Source organism: Puntigrus tetrazona, chromosome 7, assembly GCF_018831695.1.
Source record: "Puntigrus tetrazona isolate hp1 chromosome 7, ASM1883169v1, whole genome shotgun sequence".
Lineage (NCBI taxonomy): Eukaryota > Metazoa > Chordata > Actinopteri > Cypriniformes > Cyprinidae > Puntigrus > Puntigrus tetrazona.
The window spans coordinates 37208547-37230087 of record NC_056705.1 but is presented as its reverse complement, the minus strand read 5'-3'; the positions used below and the strand labels follow the sequence as shown (position 1 = coordinate 37230087).

At 38.3% G+C, this 21541-nt stretch overlaps 1 protein-coding gene across 3 annotated transcripts in view; it reads right to left on the bottom strand.

Moving 5' to 3' along the window:
• sbf2 (SET binding factor 2) overlaps nt 1-21541 on the bottom strand; it is a 104265-nt gene that overhangs the window by 14277 nt on the left and 68447 nt on the right. For 2 of the 3 annotated variants that reach the window (XM_043244396.1, XM_043244398.1), the window contains exons 18-29: nt 12923-13093; nt 11750-12021; nt 8877-9049; nt 8371-8444; nt 6915-7110; nt 6213-6340; nt 5037-5212; nt 3963-4090; nt 3687-3888; nt 3115-3311; nt 2103-2240; nt 1132-1215 (exon numbers count right to left, since the gene is read on the bottom strand). In XM_043244396.1, coding sequence (XP_043100331.1) covers nt 1132-1215; nt 2103-2240; nt 3115-3311; nt 3687-3888; nt 3963-4090; nt 5037-5212; nt 6213-6340; nt 6915-7110; nt 8371-8444; nt 8877-9049; nt 11750-12021; nt 12923-13093 — 1939 coding nt within the window. The remainder of the gene's footprint in view (nt 1-1131; nt 1216-2102; nt 2241-3114; nt 3312-3686; nt 3889-3962; nt 4091-5036; nt 5213-6212; nt 6341-6914; nt 7111-8370; nt 8445-8876; nt 9050-11749; nt 12022-12922; nt 13094-21541) is intronic. The other variant, XM_043244397.1, reaches the window with a different exon arrangement.

Genomic DNA, 21541 nt, shown 5'->3' with positions numbered 1-21541 from the left:
ATAAAACGTAACAGAGCTCGAAGCTTACTGTTCACATATTGACAGAAACTGCAATTTAAAAAAAATCTATTTGGAAGTTTGATAGCTCTTCACCAAAATAAAGACGGATTAAAATTGATTAGTTGTCTTTTTTTAAATCCCTTACCACAAGTATGAGCAATACTGATGCTAACGCTAATTCAGCTAATGGCAAAAATAATGTTACTAAAAATGAGGAAGTGAAAAATCTGTTCCACATTTCAGTGAAGAGCACATGCTGGAAAATAGCCTTCACCTACTGAAATATATTTGGCTGTGCTGAGACACAGATCTGTATAATTTCAGAGAAAACAACAAAGACATGAGTCCCACTGAAGCAGCAGCTGCTATCTATAGCCCAGATTTCGAGAAATACGATGAGAAACATCACTAAATAATGACGTCACCTTAGTACCACCAACGGGGACTTGCATCTTTTAACAAATCCAAGTTAAAACCATAAGCTGTTTTTCATACTGAAAAGAAGATTATATAACTAAAAAAAAAGACTAATTCAAATTATGTCTTCAATTATATTCACTCGAGCTGTTTCAAACCCTTAGGACTCTCTATATGAAGGTGAATAAATGACAGAACGTCACTTAACATAAAATCTTGTCATAAATGTGCATCACCCTACACGTCTCTTTGATCTGACGTGAGGTTTTAGTAATGAGGAGCTTCAAACAAGCCGTTTTTCAGCTCCCTGTATGTAATATCATATTCAAATATAGTGTGCAGATATTGACCAAGCTGGGGAGGTGAATACTTCTGCATCGCTACAAGTTCAAAAAAATCATTCATAATGGGTGTTCTGAATGTATCTACATGGCCAGCTTTTTGGATTTTATGAAACACTGTGTACTTTGGAGAATTGTGGTGATAAATATCAGCAGATTCAGCAGAACCGTCACCGCAAAAAATGAAAGAGCAGGCCAAAGTCGAAGCAGCATGAGTGTGTGTATGTGTGTGGGAAGAGTTGTGGTCTATGACAGAATACAGATAATGAGATATCAAGACAAAAGACAGTCGACTAACGTTATCAGATGAAAGATGGGGAATTGGTTTGACGCTAAATATGTCGACGGAAATGAAGAATAGAGGCCCACTCACCTCCTCTGGCAAAGCTATTGGTGAAGGAAATGTCTAAATGGACAGGGGCCATCTTTGGTATTCTGGATGCTCTTCTTTCGCTTGCTAAAGAGATAAAAATATACACGATGCATCACATACAAACAAGCCATCATAGCCTCTTCCGAACCCTAGTGAGCTGCCAACTACAGATGCAGATAACATCCTAACATGCATAATGGAACCAAACACCGATATGAAGATAGATATAGATAGATAGATAGAAGATATATATGAATGCAGTATATAAAGCTCATAAAGTTTTTAACCAAACACATTAGACATTAATGCTTGCAGTTAGTAAACATTTCTGAAACCCATTTCTGCAGGCCATGACAGGCATGCATTATTATGGATAAATCTAGCCTATAGATGCTTGGGTGGTTCGCATGCAGTGAAAGATCTGTTTCAGGGTCTAACTACACAGTAAATGGGACACAACACTGCTTAAATCAGACTCCGCTCCAGTGTCTTTGTTGTAACCCATCTCGGATATCAAGACTGAAAGTCTGTTTTGAATTGAGAGAACTTAAAGCTGCCATGGAGCACTATCATCAGAATTAAGTTGAGCCATTTGCTGGTGAGAGAAGGCTGCTTTTTACCCAGCAGGTGGGGATAAATAGAACATTATGGTGGCGACACGGCATAGCTGACAGGGCAGGATCTGTGTGGTCTGAACCTTCTGCAGTATGGCTGTGGAGAGCAGTGAGTGCAAGGAGAGTGATGGATGGGAGGTGACCTCGTCATGTCCTGCTCTCCTTACATAACCACACAATTGTGCTCCAGTTCCTTTGGAAATCAGCCCAAAACATAAATAACATTTTGTGCAACCAAGAGGAAACCAGGAGGAGATAAGAGCCTTGAAGAACGCAAAAAGGGGCAAAAACAAGTCTAAACGACAAAACGAAGAATCAGACGTTGAGTGAAGGATGCACCTTATATCTTTGCAATACCTGGGGACAAGCCAATGAGGGATCGGTTAGTAAAAGTGTTGCTGCCGTTGGGTTTGAAGTAGATGGGGATGGAGCTGAGGATGGCCTGCAGGTATTTCTCTTGTTCCAGACTGCTGGAAGTCTCTGAGGAAGTCGGAGCTGGTAACAGCAAGAGAGCATGATTAGGAAGGTTGTTTCTCTCTTGGCTATCTCAATTTTATTATTAAAATAATTAAAATATATGCACACAAAATCAAGACGTAAACGGAGGTATTTTTCTCCTTTTAATAACTACTATTTCTATTGGAAAGCATACAAAACATATAGGATCACAAAATAAATCATGTTTAAACAAATACATCCATTCTCCCTGTTTCTGTTAATAAAAACATGTTTTGAAAACAAGCAGATGTGTTATAATTGCAGCAGAAATCCTAGAGGAAATATCTTATGGCACCGATATTTAGAATATTATGTTGGATAATAAGGGGCATTGTGTCAAAAATGTAGAGAACAGGACTAAATGGCCAAAGGTCTGGTCCACATTGTGGCGTATTCTGGCCAAAAACCACCTACAACAGGAAGACACTGACTCAGACATTACAAAATGACCCACCACAGTTTGTTTACTTTACGTTTTGTTTTATTTGGGAGCAAGTTTTTCTGAAAATAATAGACAGCCATGAAAAATATTTAACTAATGCTGTGGTAGTTCCTATGAAAAGCATTGCTACTTTTTTCAAATCAAGTGATTATTTCGTCTTCAAAAGTGCTTGTATCTCCAACAAACAAAAACCTTGTGTTGGAATTATTCCCCAAATTTGCATCATCCAATCAAGATTAGAGCATGCCAGATCAAGGAATCACTGTCTAGTGTTGTTTGTAACACGCATTTGAAACTCACTGAATAGCCAGTTATCTTGGGCTGAGACTAACCTTTTATCATAATTTTAATCTTAGAGCAAATATTTACAGCCCAAACCATCCCCAAATCTGCTTGACGTAATATGCCTATTTTACTGCATAAACGTACCTGTTGAAGAAGGATTCTGAGACTTGAAAAGTCCAACCACACTCTTGCTGTGAAAACCACCAGAACGAAGTAAAACCGCTTTGGTGCGATGATGTTTCCAGCACACGACTGGCAGACGGTTGTGCCGGTAGCAGCGGGACACCTTATGGAGACTGCTGTCCTGAACGGTTTGAGGCACCACCAGGAGACCAGGGTAACTGTAAACCAAATATTATCTCCATTTAGAGAAATACTCATGATTGTAGTGGAAAGATTGCTTTAAAGCAGGATTTCATTTTGTACTTGTTTTTCATTGGGACTTTTCTAAAAACAGGGATTTCTAGTAAGCGACCCACCTATACATAGAGAGGACTTAAACTTTAAAATGAAATGGAAGTGCCAACTTAGCCTTTATTCCATTTTGAGACATACATCAGAGCAAAACAGTTGGCTGTTGCTTGAATTTTCAGATATGAGCATGGCAAATAAAAGTGGAGTGAAAAGCAATTTATGTAGGCAGTTTGCAGACTTGTAGGCAGCAAGGCTGCTCACTAGGTTTTTGGACAAAGTCTTGGTGTTGGGTTGCAACTTACCTGCGACACAATGAGTAGAGCCTGTTGACTGCCGTAACACGGAACTGTTCTCCACTTTTAGACCGTGTGGAAATGGCACTAATGGTCCCAAGCCCCAGCCTCTGATAGTCACGGAAACAAGCTCGCTCCACTAACTGCTCCATAGTGGACTTCTCTGAGGCCTTCAGTGTGCTGCTGGCGGGGGGCTCACCATCATCTGAGACTGAAACATCACACAGCTGAAGGGCCATGACTGCTGACATAGAATATTTTTCTTACATTGTGAAATATATTTACTGGAGATGTCATCATCCTCATGCCACGTCATGCGACTGCCCTTTTCGTTTTTCTTCAACGTGGACTGGCGGCCCATTGTGATTTTGCCTGCCCTTTTAGCCCCTTTCACAATGGTCTTCGATAGTGTTCTACAAGAAACAGATTTTCATTTAATCGAACAATACACCCAAAATTCGGTCATTATTTGCTCACCCTCATTTTGTTCCAGAGCTTTATGACTTATTTTCTTCCATGGAACTCAAAAGGACAATTTAACAACATCTTGGCCACTCTTTTACATATAATGAAAGTGAATAAGCACTGGGGTCAAGCTCCAAAAATGACAGAAAAAATAGCCCATATGACGTGTGTGCTATATTTTGAATCTGCTGAAGGCATTTGACAGATTTGTGTGAAAAACTAACAGAAAGATTAAAAAGAACATTCACCCAAAAATTATTTGATGATTTACTCATCCTCAAGCCATCCTAGGTGTACATGACTTTTATGTTTTAGACAAATACAATCAGAGCTATATTAAAAAAAAAAACCTTGCTCTTCCAAGCTTTATAATGGAAATGAATTGTGGTTGAGAATTTGAAGGCCAAAAAATAAGTATTCATCCATCATCAGAAGTTCTCCACATGGCTCTGGGGGTTAATAAAGGCCTTCTGCAGTGAATCAATGCATTTTTTTAAGAAAACATCCATATTTCAAACTTTAGTTTAGTTTAGTTTTGCTCGCTCCTGTTTACTTTCATGTTCGTCACTTTTCACTGGAGTTATGCCTACTTCCTACATCATCTGCTGAAGAGCAACTCTCTTGTGAACACAGAAGCTAGAAATTAGTTTATGTGTGGATATTTTTCTAGTAAATGCATTGCTTCAAAGGGCCTTTATTAAAGTTTTTAGGGTAGATGGGCGTACTTTTTCGGACTTCAAAATTTTAACAACCTTTTTATGCCATCATTAATCTTGCATTCCTACTGAAAGAAGAAACTCATATACACCTAGAATGGCTTGCGTGTGAGTAAATAATGAATGTAGATTGAATGTAGATTATATGTCTACTCTGTAACACATTTAATTCACTGACCGGAAGCCTGTGTTTCTCTCTTTCTGTTTGGGTAATATGAGCTGCGGTGCTGTCTGTCCTGCTGCAAAGGCAAAGGTGCTGAAGATAGATGGGGGGTAGCGGATTCGTTGCAGGTGTTTCCTGAAGATCTCTACCATCTCAGAGCTCACCTCCTCATCAAACGCCACCTTAATTAGCTAAAACAAAGCAAGACATACAGTAAGACCAGTTGTTCAGCTACTATATTATATAGAGTGATGCAACTAATAGAGCTGTCACACCTTCATGAAGGAAGAAAATCTGAAAATAATCATTTTACATTTTTGGGGTGGGGTGGGGTGGGGGGCAAAAGAAATGACTTGCAGAAGTGCTCTGGGCTGGATAGGAGTATGGAACAGGATCTTTTCCCACTTTTCTGGGGAGAACATTCCAAAATGAGGTTTGGCCGCGCTAACGTTCGTCTGCGTGACCCCATATCCCCTCTCCACCTCCCCTGCAATCCTCTATCTCTGCTCCTCAGGGATCTGACCTTAAAGCTTGCGTGGACTGCCGGTCTTAATGAGAGCCTGATAATGTACCCCAGACACCAACTGTTGGCAGCCACTCGTGGGCAGACCAGCACAAATGACCCTTGCTTCCATACAGGGCCTGATTTTATAGCTTAAGTTAGTAAAACGATAGGAATGAGCCATAAAATCTTTATGGCCCTATAGTCCATGCATAGTGAAGAACACAACATGTGCTTCTCTTGCTCTGTCCTCATCCATGAAGAGACTTTGTGATAATGAGTCAAACAGAGAGAGATGTCTGAGACGTGCACATTCCTCTCAGTGAACATCAGTCTAATCAAATTATTCCTAAAGAATCTTTTCTAGGTGCTCTAAAAAAGTGCTTTACAACAGATTGTGTCTGGTTCACTGAAATCGAAATTCTAATTCATTCTAATCAAAACTGAGACGGTGAGGCACAACAGAGAATTTGTAGGTTTAAAACCAAAATACAGGGAACAAGAAAAGCTAGCCACTTAAGATTAAATGTTATGTGTGTCACAACTTGCCCCATTTTAAGGGGTAAGCTTGTTCATGTCAAGTGTTAAGAAGAACTATTGGGAAATATACACACCATTTGAATATCAAATAAAAATAAATGAACAAAAACACTATCTATTTACTGGCTACGTATTCTGTGCGTCAATACCTGGAAGGAGGCGGATCTTAGCTGAAGCCCCTCCTGCATGTTTTGCTGTAGCTGGTTCTGAATGGTGATTTTTTTCTCCTTGGTTAAAGTGGATACTGGAAAACTCCTGATCACAGCCTGTTCACCAACTGCGCACACATAGACACAAACACATCAGGGTACAGCAGGGTCTATATCAAAATATAGAACAGTAAACTCTCTAGCATCTTTAAAATAAAGTTCAAATGCATTTAGAACAAACTTTGTTCAATGTCAAACCTGGTTAAGTTTGAATGAGCATGAATGCACATATATAGTCTGGGCATTGTTAAAAGGTTAGTTCAACCTAATATTTTAATTCTGTTATAATTTCTTTCATTTTTAATGCTGTTCCAAACCCAAAAAGACTTAAGGCCATTGCACAAAATTTCTACATGTTGAAAAATAAATACGAGACGATGTTGTGTCAATCATGTTTACACACTGTCTGAAACATTTGTCGGTCATAAGACATTTGGAACTTGAGTAAACTTGAGTAAACAGAGTAAACTGTTAGGGTAGTTTTAGGACTATTAGAATAAGTTGACAAAGTTTCTGATATTCAGTATGCAGTATTCTGTGGGCCCATCATAATAAAGCGTTAAAAGATATTAAGCAGACAGTTTACAAATACTCTAATGACTAATTCACTACTCTAATGAAAAGTCACAAAATTGTCTTTACCTAATGGATCATGAGGAGTGCCTTTGAAAACGATACGGTAAGTGGTAAGGAAGAGTGCTCCCTCTGCTGGCAGGATGTGTGGTCCTCCCAGAAGACCACCGGTGGCCTCTTCTCGACCATCAGGGTCTAAGACCACCCGTAGCCCCTCAGACACCAGCTCCTCTCCAGGCAGCAGAGCAGGCCGCAGGATCTTAGGCTGGAAAAAAATCATTGTCATTAGAGTCTGCTGAAGAACAGGAGCAAATGCTTTGGTACAGACATGATTATGTTCACTACCTTTCTCCTAAACAGAAATATAAGATTACACTGTTATTCAGTTTATACCAGAAAAAAGGCAAGTTTTTGTGGTCTGCTTTTTGACAGACAACAAACGATTCCCTTGATGATGGCGTAAGCATCATTTATTAAGTTCAGTTCCAGGCACAGTAATCACACTCGAGCCTTGTATGTTTACCACCAGAGACACAACCCATCCATTTTTACATTGTCCAGAAAGCGTGTTCTGTCCTGGCCCTGTCCTGGAGTCATTATCTAGCTCATTAGCTGGATTCAAAAGGGTGACAAGAACTGAAACGGAGCCGAGAAAAAAAAAAAAGTTGGGAACTACAGCAAGTATTTGTTTTGTGGAAATCTGCGGTATTAGAAGAACAGTCCACCTCACACTGGGGATGCCAGTTGGGATCTCCATCAGTTTCTTCCCTGGATTTGCGCACTAATAAACAACCTACTGTGGTTACTTTTTCTTCCAAAAAACAAACTTGGTCCTGTACAGAAACTAAGACTTTATCCAGACTAGAACTCCCTGTTCAACCAAAGCATCTCAGAAGTGTCTCCATTTATCATCACCACTACACACGTGTTTAGGTTTTTGCACTGAAGTCAGGCGGTATTTACTGCAGTTTTTTTTTTACATTTTGATGCATTTTACTGTTTTAAATAATAGGTTTATATCTAATAATACTGCACATAATTTCACGAAGAACTTGTCAGTAAGTTTCACAAATCTTGTACACATCGCCTGTTGTTCATATTTGTTAAGAACTGATTTGGGCAGTGTTTGCTTGCAGATATTAGAGATACACTAAAAATGGAGAAGAATGTTGGCATTGAAAACAGTTAAATTTTGATTGTGGTTACAGGATCATCAGTTTCTTTCCCACTAAGACTTACACCATCTATACTGGACTGTGAAGTGGACTACACAGGGTTTCTGACATCATAAGTGAGATGAACAACATTTATGATACAGCTGTCAGATTTAATTGGTGATTTCAAATATAAACTTTTATTGTAAGCATGGTGAAATTTAATCCATTAACTTTTGACCAATTCATTAATGGAACAAACTCTTAAGCAAGTGCTGCTACTTTAATAATTTTGCCAAAGTGATAGCACACCTAACCCAATGACATAAAAGCTTTGGAATAGCTTTCACTAGTGGAGAGCAAGTTCTTACCTTCTGAATGGGAGGCAGTCTTCTGCTTTCTCTATGAACTGCCTCTAAAGTCTCCATCTGCATTGCCACGAGACCTGAAGAAACAGATTCATACCTTATTCAGGAATCTTTGTGGACAGGTTAGGGTCACTGGGTCACAACACTACCCATTTCAGTTTCATTTTCCTACCAAAACTGCTTAATATATTGATTTGTCCTTCAGAGAAATTCCAATTACTTTGAATTCAACTTTTTAAATTGTACAATAATTATTTTACACTGTAGTTCTGACCACAAACAATATTTGTGAAGCATTACATTTCTCAGAAGAGAGGACCACTGAAATTAACTAGTAAAAATGGTGAGTACTTCCAAACTTTATCCTTATACAACATCAACCCTTATACAAATATATACATTTTAACCTAAAATCGTAATGTTAAGTTCACGTACGTGTACAAATGTCACTTTGTGTGTACAAAAGTACAAATGCTTTGCATTGAGTGAATGAGCATACAGTGTTTTACCTGGAATCATACTATGCAGACTCTTGATATGATCCTGCGTCACTCCACTCTCTGTGCACACTTTGTCAATGAAACGAGAGATGAATCTCCCCACAGAGTTGGCAACGTCACTGGTCTCGGAGTCTTCGAATCCGCTCTCTGTGTCAAAGCTCTCGGCCACGCTCCCTGCAATACTGTTTATTGAACAATACTAGTTATATAGCAGACTTGCAGCACAACCAACAAAAGCAACGTTACTCTCAATATTCTTAAAATAACACACGGCTATTTAAAGAAACTTTGATGTAACTGTGCTACTTCAGTTTAGAGACCCATCACAATTCAATGTCTGTTTAGTCTGTCGCACACAATTGGTCTGAAATACCACAGTAAGGAAGCGGACGGCTTTGATATCTCTTGGTCTTAGTGCACATTGTGCTGTTGGAAAAGTTGGATCTCTCTTTAGAAATAGAGAAAGCAGTTCTCAACGTTTCAATCCAACGTTTGAATTTTACATAAGTGATATATTTCTCTTTGTAACAATAGTTAACTGCATTAGTTAATACTTCTACAGCATTTATTAATGTTAATTTTAGCATTTAGTAATATTTGGTTAACATTAGTTAATGCACTGTGAACTAACATGAACTAACAATGATTGATTGCATGTTTATCAACATGAACAAAAATTCAGAATGCAAAAAATGTAGTGTTCATTGTTCATTAATGTTAATTAATACCCCTGCTTCTAATAAATTAATAATATTATATTTATTTATGATCAACATCAGAGAACAGTGAAAATGCATATGTGTCATTAAACTATTGAAATATTAAATTCAAATCTCTGGATTCAAATAAATATTTTATGTCTCAGCAGTTTGGCTGACAAAAAAAGTTTTGGAATCCCTTCCTTAAAGGATTTTTCCAGCTTTATTGTCTGGCAGGTGAGAATGGTCTGATCGCTTAGTAACATAATAGCATACTTCTTAACAAAAGACATAATTTAAGGAGTCATTTACAAAATTCCCTAATCCTAGGTGCAAGCAAAACTACAATCATATGTTTGCCATATCGAACACAGCTAATTAAAAAAAAGAGGAGAAAGGAAGCATGTGACACCTGAGACTAGCACTTCAAACTCAGTGTGCGGTTACTGGCCTTGAAAAAATTTTAAAAGGGAGAGAAAAGGACAGGAGGAGGGAAAGATCAACTCCCGAGACGTGCATTTGGCCAAACATCACCTGTTTTGACTATGAAGCCTCCCAAAACTTTATTACTATTATTATTGCTACAAAGCTCTACATCCCGATCCCTTCATCTTTTTTGGTTATGGCTGAGTCCTCCCTCCACAAGCGGCCAAGTCATTTCATCGTTCTGCTGCAGCAGAGCAGCACTCGGGCTACCGGAGGGGATGAGAAGGATGTGTGCTGTATAACCGGATAGCACTCTTGAGGAACTACACCAGGCTACTTCTATTTACATTTTTGCTAACTGACTGAATCAACTGTACAGTTTTCTGCGGAAGATGCTGAGAAACAATCAAGCTGATTTATATTGGAATGTGTGTTTCGTAACCAAGGTGAAAGGACAAACGTCAGCCCCTGCTGTGTGTCTTTTCCATTTTAACTGATCTGATGTAAGCCAGACGTACTGGAGCACCACTGACCTGCAAAAGTGTTTAGAGCCATAACCAGTTCTCCTACTTCGCAGGACTCCAAATGACACATTGAAATTTTGCATCTCTGTGACATTTTTATTTCAAAGCAGTGAAACCGATTTGAATTATTTTCAAATGATTATGCAATGGTATAAAGCGAATTGTGCATGAAATATGCTGTTTGCTTAAGCGTTTTATAGTTTTAAGAACCACCTCAGGCGTTTATCTGATTTGAGCACTTCTGGCCAAGTTTTTTGCTCAGCTTAGCTCAAAGTTAGTCAAATAAAACTGCTTCAACAATTTTCAAATGGTGCCACAAAATGTTGTTCTTCACAAACTCCTTTGATAAAGCTGTAATTGATTTCATTGGTTATCTCCAGATACTGAATAAAACAGCCACATCTAAACACACAGAAAGATTTATACTTATAGGCTTTTGTAGTTGGCAAAACACACAAACAAAAAAAAGCCTAGAGTTTTTACTTAATATTATGCACTATAATTTTAAACGATGCGCATTCCCATAGCATGATGCTGGCGCCCCATATTTCACTATATTTATTTGTTTATAACTTGGGAGCAGTATTAATTTGCTCAGATTTTAGATCTTATTTGAGCACTAAATATTCTCTCACATCTCTGCAATAATGATTTACTATTAAATCTTTTGACGAACTGTAAATGTCTTTCACCCGGTTCCTTCTAAGTTTACTTTGTTCCACCCTCATAATCCTGACACATTAAATGAGTTGCTGGATCTTTTAATCGGTACTGAATCTCCTTCATACGTGATCACTGACCTCTATGTGCGTTCTCCTTGATCGCACAGAGAATTTTGAGTGACGACCTTTATTAATCAGTGGCTGGCAGGTTTGCTGTAGTGATTTGGACTTCTTGAATTGACCACTGAAACACACATTCCTTTCTTCCTTTCTCTCTAACTTCAGATTCGCAACTTGCACAATGATCCATTAAACTTAGGGGTTTTTTATGTGGATATTTTAATAATTTGCAGGTAGAGGTCAATCGTAAGTCAAATAAGTGTGCAGGAAGTGTATTTTATTTGCATGTTTATTTCGAGCTTAAAATGCCCCTATTATAGATTTTTGAAAACTAAGCTTTCGAGCAGTGTTTAACAGCTCTCTTTGGATAAACACGTTTGCCAAATGCATGCATGCATGCCATTGTACAGTAAATAACACATATTCTGGAATTGTAGAAGGAAGTCTCTTGCCTGTTCGTGAGGATGCTGTTGCTGCCGCTCTCCCAGTCGGCTGCAGGCGTGGAGCGTAGCAGCTTGTTTTTGCTGGTGTCCAGAGGTACGAGCAGATAGACCATCAGGCTGGCGTAGTGGATGGCCTGGCTAAACACTGTGCTCTCTTCGTTCTTCACTAGCTCCTGCTGCTTCTCTTTGCTCAGAGTGGGCCAAGCACGTAACTGCTCTGCCGCGAGGTCCATAGCGGTTCGTTCTGACTCACTGGATGCTGTGGACAGTGTACTCTGTTCCTGACAAAGAGAGATGGTCAGAGAAACAGGGTTAAATTATATTTATTTCTGTTGAATTTGTGCTGGGGTCAATAATTTGTGTCGATTTCGATCAAAACCCTTCATATTTTGTCTGACTTGAACGACAACCAAACTCGTTACTACAAAATTTACTCATGAACAAAACAAGGCACTGCAGTCTAGTAAGAGTTCCAGTTTATAATACATATATTATAAACATAATTGCAATCATAAACATAACAGTAGCAGTCTGATTCCTCATATACATACTATGTACTTACTATAGTGACTACAATGACTAGGTAGTAACCCTGAACCTAACCGTAGCCCATGCAGATATTAGTTATTACCAGAACTTTCTTAGGTAAGTACACTGTAAATACATGTAAATACACATACTGTAAAATATAGTGTATCCAACATAAATACAATGTTATGTGGGTCAATTATAAGTATGATAGTCCAAAATAAAGTTAAGGAAAAATTGAAATGTATGTCTAAATGAGAATTGTTCATGATGGTCTTTTTGGGGCAAACGTTTTAATTTAAAAACACTTGTGGTCATGTGGTGTAACCATCAAATAAAAAATACAAGAAAACTTGTGAGTGTATACTGTTTTTAATTCATTTGTTTTCAAAATTGTTTTTAAAACCTATTTTAAGTAAACCAACAAATTACCAAAATCATAAATATCAGGGTTGCACCATATGACATTAAAAAACTAACCTTGTTTTGTCATGAAAGGTGAATATTATCTGATATTTTAAAACAAATATTTTAAAAAATGCAACTTCAAATAAAGTTTGGTCATGTCATGTCAGAATATATGTATTCATATTATTGCATTTTCAAAAAATTTAGGGATTAGTCGAGCTGAAAAAGTCAATTTCAAGACTTTACCTTGATCTTGGCAGTGATGAGTTGTTTTTCCTCGGGGGTGGTGAGGTAAAGCGCTCTGATCTGGTTTTGTACCTCAGAGTAGAAGGTGGCCTCCCAGAACTGCTGATTGGTCCAGATGGGATGTTCTTGTATGCAGGTGTAAGCAAACTGGTCCACGCCAGCTGCCAGTTTCTGTAAGCAAGAAGATGGATCAGCGGGCAGCACAATGTGAACTAAACTCTGGCAGCCTGCTAAATAAACACAGTGCCTGCTACTGTCTATATAACAGGTCAAATCAGCCGAGCTGGGGTCCTCACAGCTCATGAATTCAACTGGGCTGTACAACGCTTGTAAAGACGTCCATTATAAAACATGGTGAAAACAGGAAAGTAACACACTGCTGCCAGTGGTTTAAGGAGCAATCTGTCATTTTTAGTGGTCATAATGTTCTCAACACATACAGTAGGCCTCATACAAAGAGACTGCAAAGCAAGACTTTGAAAACATGACCCTACTGTTTTTCTGTGCTTTCCGACGCAAACCAGATCACCTGTGGGCTGCTTACTGACTCTAAAGTACATCTGCTAGAGCTATGAAGGCTGTATTTATTGTATTTGCACATACGGATGTAGTACTAGCACACCATGCATGACACCTTTCTCACCTTCCATTGGTCTGCACAGCTCACACCTCAGATTAAATTACCATCTTATGCTGTTTTCTCAAAACCCCTGAACATACGTTATGACAAACTGTCTTTGCTACTTAGTTTCCTTACAGCTAACCAAACCACAATCACAAGTGAAATGGCAGATGGAAAGAGGGAATGAGAAAAATCAGCAGCAATGGAAAGACAGAGGCAAACATCGTAATAAGCAAGAACAGATTCTGGCCACGTCCCAATTAGCATATTTTTCTAGGCACTAAAATTATGTGCTTCACTGGTGATAAAAAGTACATGCATTTGACTATGCAGAAAGACAATACACCAGAATTGAGACCAGCATTAATTCCACAAAAACTTTGTGTTTTTGATGCAAACAATTTGCATTTGTTCTGCTGGGGCTGATTTGCCATCACTTTCTTTGCTATTAATAAACAATGCCATAAGAACTCATCTTCCATATTGCAACAGGTTGTAGGTAATGATAAATGAAAAAGAATGCATAGGTGCATTTGACAAAGTACACCATCTAAACTTGCAGACTTTACATGAAATGAGATGTAAGAAATGTTTTTTGAAGAAAGAAGAGACCTCTTAATGCTTCTTTACTGCAAATCACTGTTATTTTAAACCCTTGAGGCAAAATGGTTCATGAAGATGGTAGCTGGTTTGTTTATGGTGGTCGTGTATCAACTTTAACCGATGCATATTATTTACAACAGACAGCATCCAAAACGGGACACAACCTCTAAAAGCGACTGGCTTCAACATCAGCTCAGCAGAGGAACTTGGGAAGCCCCTTTTGCTGTTTCAGTAAATCCAAACCCAATCATGTATAATCCCTGTATATCTGAAGGCTGTTTCACTTTGACATATATGCATTTTCCCACTCTATCACTGGGAAATGACCAGAAAAGACATTAATGTGAAGGTTTGTTTGGACAGTTGATCTCCCCCTCTGTAGGCTGGAATGTGTAATATGTATTTCAACACCAGGAGACCATATAATACCAACTTGTCCATGTCAAGCTGTGCTGATAAATCCAGCTCATCCATAATTCTAGCAGATATAGCTAAAGCTGGCCAGGTTCAAGGTCTGGGAGCTTGCAGATATTCTGAGGCTGTCTAGACCCAATTTCCTCAAGGCTGACATGCAGATGGAGCTAAGAGAAAAAGTGGCAAGAAATGCAGCGGGAGAAACAGTGCATTTGTTATTGTAGGATGCGGACCAGGAAGGTACTGCCAGAGCATTATTACTCGTCTTTAACACGGTTGGGACTGGCAGCAGATGGGGGTGGATGTGTGCAGATTTGCCGGTTCTCCAACAGCAGATGTGAGGGGGTCAGTTTGACCCCTTCCAACTGTACAGCCTTGACAAGAGAGCACATGTCAAGACGTTTCATCCCAGCGGGGAATTTATTAGATCAGACTTTATGAAAGCGTTTAATGGTGGGCAGGAGATGTGGAGTTAAAACTAATGCCTTCGAATGAGTAGAATACATGTTGATGGTCTCTCTTTTAAATAAAGGAGGAGTTTTTGTTTACGTCACACCAAATCACCAACCTTGTACTAAAAAGGGACACTATTTATTGATTATATTTCACTGCCATTCTAAACTTGGTTTGTTTTTGGTCAAATCAGCTCCAGTCACCTTGACCAAGGTCTATCAGATTGACTTTGGCCCCCTCTGGCAGTGTTTTAGTTGAATTTACAACAGGGATTAAAAGCAAATAGTGAAATTGTTTCAGAAAATATAAAAAAAAGATCTCACTGTGATCAGTGAACAGCACAGGGTAATGATTTACCAACATTATGGAACAAATTCCTGCTTAATACTAAAAGACATTCCATTTGCAGAGCCAATGGATGCAAAACAGTTCAGATTAAATGCATTGTGTCATAAAATATACACGTCTATGTGAGCTAAAAGACAAGTAGGATTAAACAGCTCATTTATGATTATGATTTATGCCAAACAAAAAGAGCAACAAAGAAGATCAGGGCAAAATGTTAAATGGTTGAACAAACGGAGCCGTCTGGCCCATCGGTATGCAGGACATGCTGTAATCATGTCCCACAATGCAAAGTAAACAGGAGAAGGTCAAGCTGTGGTCAGCGAGAGCCATAGCAGGGTTATGCTAGCTCGTGAATTGATGAGAAATTAATGTAACGCTTCAACGACAACAAACACCCCAAATCCATTTCTGCTGAACTGTGGCTGAAACACTTGCCTGCTGCAGACAGTGCCAGAGACATTTGTGGTACTTTCAAACCACAATTGTATGCGCGAATGACAATCATTTATTATTTTAAGACAGATACCCGATACTTTACATAACAAATACAGACATGACATTATTTACTGGCAAACAATGGAAAATCTCCCCTTTCCCATAATACAGTCACGTGGGTCTATGCAGCATGTGACAGTCTACAGTGCAAGTGGTACAATGGTCAAATCTGGACCATTCCTATTATCGTATGCCATTTTAAGGCCTATATGCATATGTATGTATTTCAATTGCATATTAAATTTTAATTCATTTGGATAAGATTTGCCTTTACATAAAATACTGTTCACATAGCACAGCAATGTAAGTGTGAGAAGAGCAATTTTAAACACTCCTATCAACATCTCAAAACAGACTACACCTGTACCGGATGATGTTCGCTCATTAACATGCTACAGGTGCACACACAGAACAAAATAACCCCCTGAAAGATCTACAACCTTCGTCACAGCAGACATAACTTTACAGTGCAGCGACAATGACACCTGACAGTCTCGGTGGAGAGCGGGGTAATGTTTTGAGTTTGAACGTTCACTCAAACACAAACAGACCACTCACAGAAAGAGAGCATGCTGAGCATGTTCCCATGTGCGATGGCATGCAGACCTTGACTACAGAACAGCATAGCCCTCTGGGAAAGACGACAATATGTTGGAGGAATGCCACAATGAACCAGCTAACCAAGTCAAAGTGCAAAGAACAAACTCCTATATTCTCACAAATATGAGAATATACATACATCATAACAAAACTCCAATTTTTCCCAAATTCTGCATTTTATGTTTTAATTATTTTGTAGTAAATAAAAAGCAAGTCTAATCAGCTAAATTTATAAAACTTTAACAATTTAATTAAAATCAAAAATGTTTTGTCGCTCACATTGCTGTTTTTGTGGTGAATAAATAATGAAATATAAAGAAATTTGCCTGCCTAATCTCTAATCCAAATCTGAAAATGCTTCTCCCCTCAAAAACAACGGGCCTTCTCTGGGCATGAGCGTCACATCCTTAACCACGCCCCTCCAACTGTCAGTGTTCACTTCTGATCTAAAACGCCTAGTTTTCTACATCCAATCAATTCAAGGTAAAAAAAAAAAAAGCAAGCGTCACCCTCAGTTTTCTTTATTCAATATTAGTCAATATCTGTTTCTCCTGGATGTATGTCACAATATGGAAGTAAAAATCGGTTGCAAAATTCCAGTTCACACGGACTTTGGGCCCTTTAAAATGTTAATCTGAAATCCTGTTGTCGTCACATTTTTTCTGGATTTATGATTCCATATAATAATTCTAAAACTACTGAGATTTGTCATACCACTTGCATATCACTGCTCTTTTGTTGATTTTGATTGACTCCATTGTCCTTATTTGTAAGTTTCTTTGGATAAAAGCACGTTCATCTCTTTGTAAACCAAGTGCTGAATGACTGTTAAAATTATTTTTTTCAAATACGTTTTAATTACTACTTTGAGAAGCACATTATATAGTAATATATTTCTTTTGCAAATTCCTCAAGTTCAAGTTAAACCAAATTATATAACCGTTATATCACATGAAATGTAAAAATTCTCTTAGGCCGCGTGATCACCAAAGCATTTTTTATGGGAGCGCTGCATTTTTTAACATGGCAGGAGTGTGACAAGGAGCTGAAAGTGCTGCACGCTCAGCATGTATTTTCTTGTTGCTGAAAGTTGAAGAATGTTCAATTTTGGGGTAAAATCCAGCGCGCATCACTGTCACATCTCAACCAGCCGTCCAATCACAGTGAAGGAGGGACAGGACAAATACTACACCGACCAACCGCCACCTTGAAGCAACAGATGATAACAAAACGCACAACAATGGAACGAAATCATTTAAAACAAGGGCCAGAGCAAGAACTTTACATTGAGTTTCGGCAGAGCACCGGGCATTTTCTGCTAGCTAAAAACACTTCTTTGGACACATAGCCTTGTGGCAGCTCTGGACATGAAGTTTGTTTTGTAGTGTTCTCATATAATGAGATGGCAGATGCTGAAAACACATCAAGCAATACATGTGTTTGTCCAATGAATGAGAACTGCAGAACAAGTAGACTTCATTATTTTGACTGCAGCATTTCTTTTTGCTTTTTAATATTCAAAAACCACATCACAATTTGATTAAGCGTATAGCTAAACTTTTTGATTTCACCGAATTCCATGACATTTTGCATTATACTTTAACTTCAACTCTTATGGCTAGATTTGCTGTATGCAAATGCGATGTCAAGCAACAGGAAGTTTTGACAGCTGAATTAATTGGACTACTGTGGAATTTTACAGGGTCCTGACCCACATTAAAATCTCACTGACCTAAAATCCTGCCCCAAATTGATGTTATTGAACATAAAATATGTTTGGAATGGCTGTGATTATGTCACGTCGCAAACAAATTATTTTATTCCCAAAACCTGTTTATACAGAGACAAAATGAGCCTAAAATGACAATAACAAAAGCCAGACTCTGACCTAATTTTTTCCATATCTACTATAAGGCTTTTATATATGCCATCTTTAACTGTTCAGTGAGCAGGAAGGCTTTATTTGAGTGATGATCTGTGAATGGCAGCCCAGTATATCAGTGACCTTGCTTACTAAAGATCAATTAACTGCCCTGAGGCTCAACATTTCCCAGAAGAAAGAGAATGAATCAGAACTCAAAGGCTAAATGAGATGTGTACAGATCACTTGCGAGAAACCTTTTGACCTGCTACGGCAAACCTGACCGCGTGAGAGCGCGTGATTTCTCACAAGTAAAGCAATGACGTATCGAGCGTCAAGTTGTTTTTCGCCCTACAAATCTCCATTTGAGGTGACATTGAGGTATCCACGGCATAAAGTCATTCTCGAGCCGAGAAACAATGAGCTAAGAGTTATTCAGGTTATGTAAAAGCCCTCATTTACAATTCTGAAAAAGGTTTAGGTTGTAAATCAAGGCAAAGAGGTAGTTGTAAATGGAGCGGATCTTTGTGGGAATTGTTTTGTTGACTTTGTGGTCGAGTCTTTGAGTCCCTTTGGCCCAGAGGTAAAAAAAAAAAAAATAGTGTTTGCTAAAACGAGCATTGCAGTTACTCATACTTTGGGTTAGGGATTCAAACAAACCCTTATCCCAGATGCATAGCCCATTGATCATTCATATTCAGCCATTTGTTGTGCTATTATTGAGAGATCTCACTTGTGATTCAAGAATGCAAATGCAACACTGAGCTCTAGTGTGTCTGCGGTAATGTCCATACTTCAGCTGGGTCATCCTTAAGTAGAGTGGCGGGAAGCCTTTATCTCCTGCCAAGCCTACACTGAGAACCTCAATAACATGCAGTGTGGTTTAGTACAAGGCTACTGGGAGTGAAGGGGAGGGCATGTGGATCTTAGACTCACGGAAAAATGCATGAGGGTTTAATTGTTATGCGACAGAGATCATCTAAGGATAGCCAGAGCCACTGCACAGTATTTTAGTGCATTTTTCTGGGGTTAGAATTGATTTTAGGCAATACATGAAATATATTAGTTAAGTTGAATTTAATAATTTAGCCTTTGGTTTGCGTGATATCAGTGACGTGAATCTTTCTAGAGCGCCGTGAAACAAACAAGGTTTCATTTATCTCTCTTACTGAATGTGCTGTTTATCTGTCATGAGGGCTTCACAAATCTGACAGTCAGATCTTTTTAGTTTAATCTGGATTTGCTCGTACATAAAAATGGCAAATGTGAAACAGGAAAACTGAAAAACAGGAAATTCAAGGTTTGAATAGCTTTCAGATGTCCTAATGAAAGACTTGAATTGTTTGCCTCAATGCACGAAATCTTCAGCTCTCCGAAACGGTTCGTGGCAGGTGCAACTCATCAATTAAAATGAACAATGACTGTGGAAACATTTCGGATTACGTATCTCTATAACTAATTAGTGGTGCTCAGTTGCATGTGAACAAACTACTAGCCCTGATTATTAAACTTAACACGTAACTATCCAGCACTCGTACACAACATTTTTGTTCTTTCATACACATGTAAAAGAACACAGTTCACAGTAAAAGTGCATCTGACATCATTTGGACTACCACAATTATTCTTCTAATAATTCAAAGGCCTGTCAATTTTTTTTTTTTACTTATGTACTGTATGAAATGCGTGTTGAACATTTTTGTTCTTTTGCACGCATACAGATAGAAGTAAATAAATGAATTAAAAAAGAAAGATATTAAGACAGATATAAAGACGAGACACATATTAGAGCAGATTTTTACAACAAAATATTTTTTTGTTTTTTGTTAACAAAATATGTTATTTGCTAGAAATTTCTGAGTGGAAAAGGTTTAAATTACATACAGCTGTTCCGTAAAATACATCTGATATCATTTCTGGAGGGAAGTATTACAATAGTGTACAATTTTGCTTAATGTTTATTAGTAATAAGAACAGCAATATTAATAATTATTATTTGTATTAATATTATAATTATTGATATATAATCCCTACAAATAAGAAAAGCCAACCTGGAACTTAAAAAATGTAACATTTTAAATTGCGACCACAATTTCTGGAAGAAGATGTAAATAAAAATCCATATCCTGTAATGCCCCTATAGCTATAGCAAGTGCATAGAAAGTGCCTGGAACTCCCGGGCAACTAACTGCAATGCCTTGACATCAAGATCTGAAGCACTTTCTAACCTCTTCAAGGTATGAAATTCAAGTCCTTTTCAAGTACAGTCTTTCTGACAGTGCTTTCTGATACTTTTTAGATATTTTTAGAGCAACAGTTTCCTGCAGGTCATTCCAAACCCAAATGAATTTAAACTCCTTCCTGGATGGGAGAAACAGCCTCATCGTAAGATTTTGGGTTACGCTGACCGTGAAAATGCACAATGTATAGTGTTACACAGGTGTCCAAGGCTAAGACAAGCGCTATTGTGCCACAAATGAACATGAGGGTCACCAACGTGATATTTGATTACATCACATGTCTTCAGTGCATAGTGTGAGTCACAGCAAATGGATCACAGATCAGCCCACAATTAAAAAGCAACACAGTCAGTTGTGTCTGTGTCTATGACAACTATAATGCGGGTGCGTGATGGATTGGTGTTGAAAGCCAGACACTCTCTAAATCCTGCAACCCATACTTCCCCCTTTTCCCGCCGTACCACAGCGAATCCGAACTAGGCTAGAGTGACTGTCACGCTTCTTAGTGGTTTTCTTCAGCTATGTGTTGAACGCAGTCGATCACAAGCCTAAATGTACAGTCAGAAAATTATTTTAAAGTGAAATCGACCAAAAAGATTTCAGTGGTATTGCAATTTTACATATATACACTGCAAAGTGAAATATTACAATAGCAATATTATTATTTTAAAATTTAATATTAATACTTATTATTAGTAGCAGTAGTTGTACTTGTCATACTGTCAAACATATTTGGTCAAAATATGCATCCTATAAATAAGCGATGCCACATAATGCCAGCGCGTTTTCCTATAAATATCAAAATAAACTTGATGTGGACATGGATGAAGCAGTTATGCAATTCTGCACTCCAGTCAAGTCATGTTCATTTACATGATTGCTTTAAAGAAAGACATAAACACGGAAAACAGCGTCAGCGTAGCCTTCAATTGAAATTACAACTTCAGTCCCTGCAATAAAGCAGCTCTGCAGCATGCTTATGT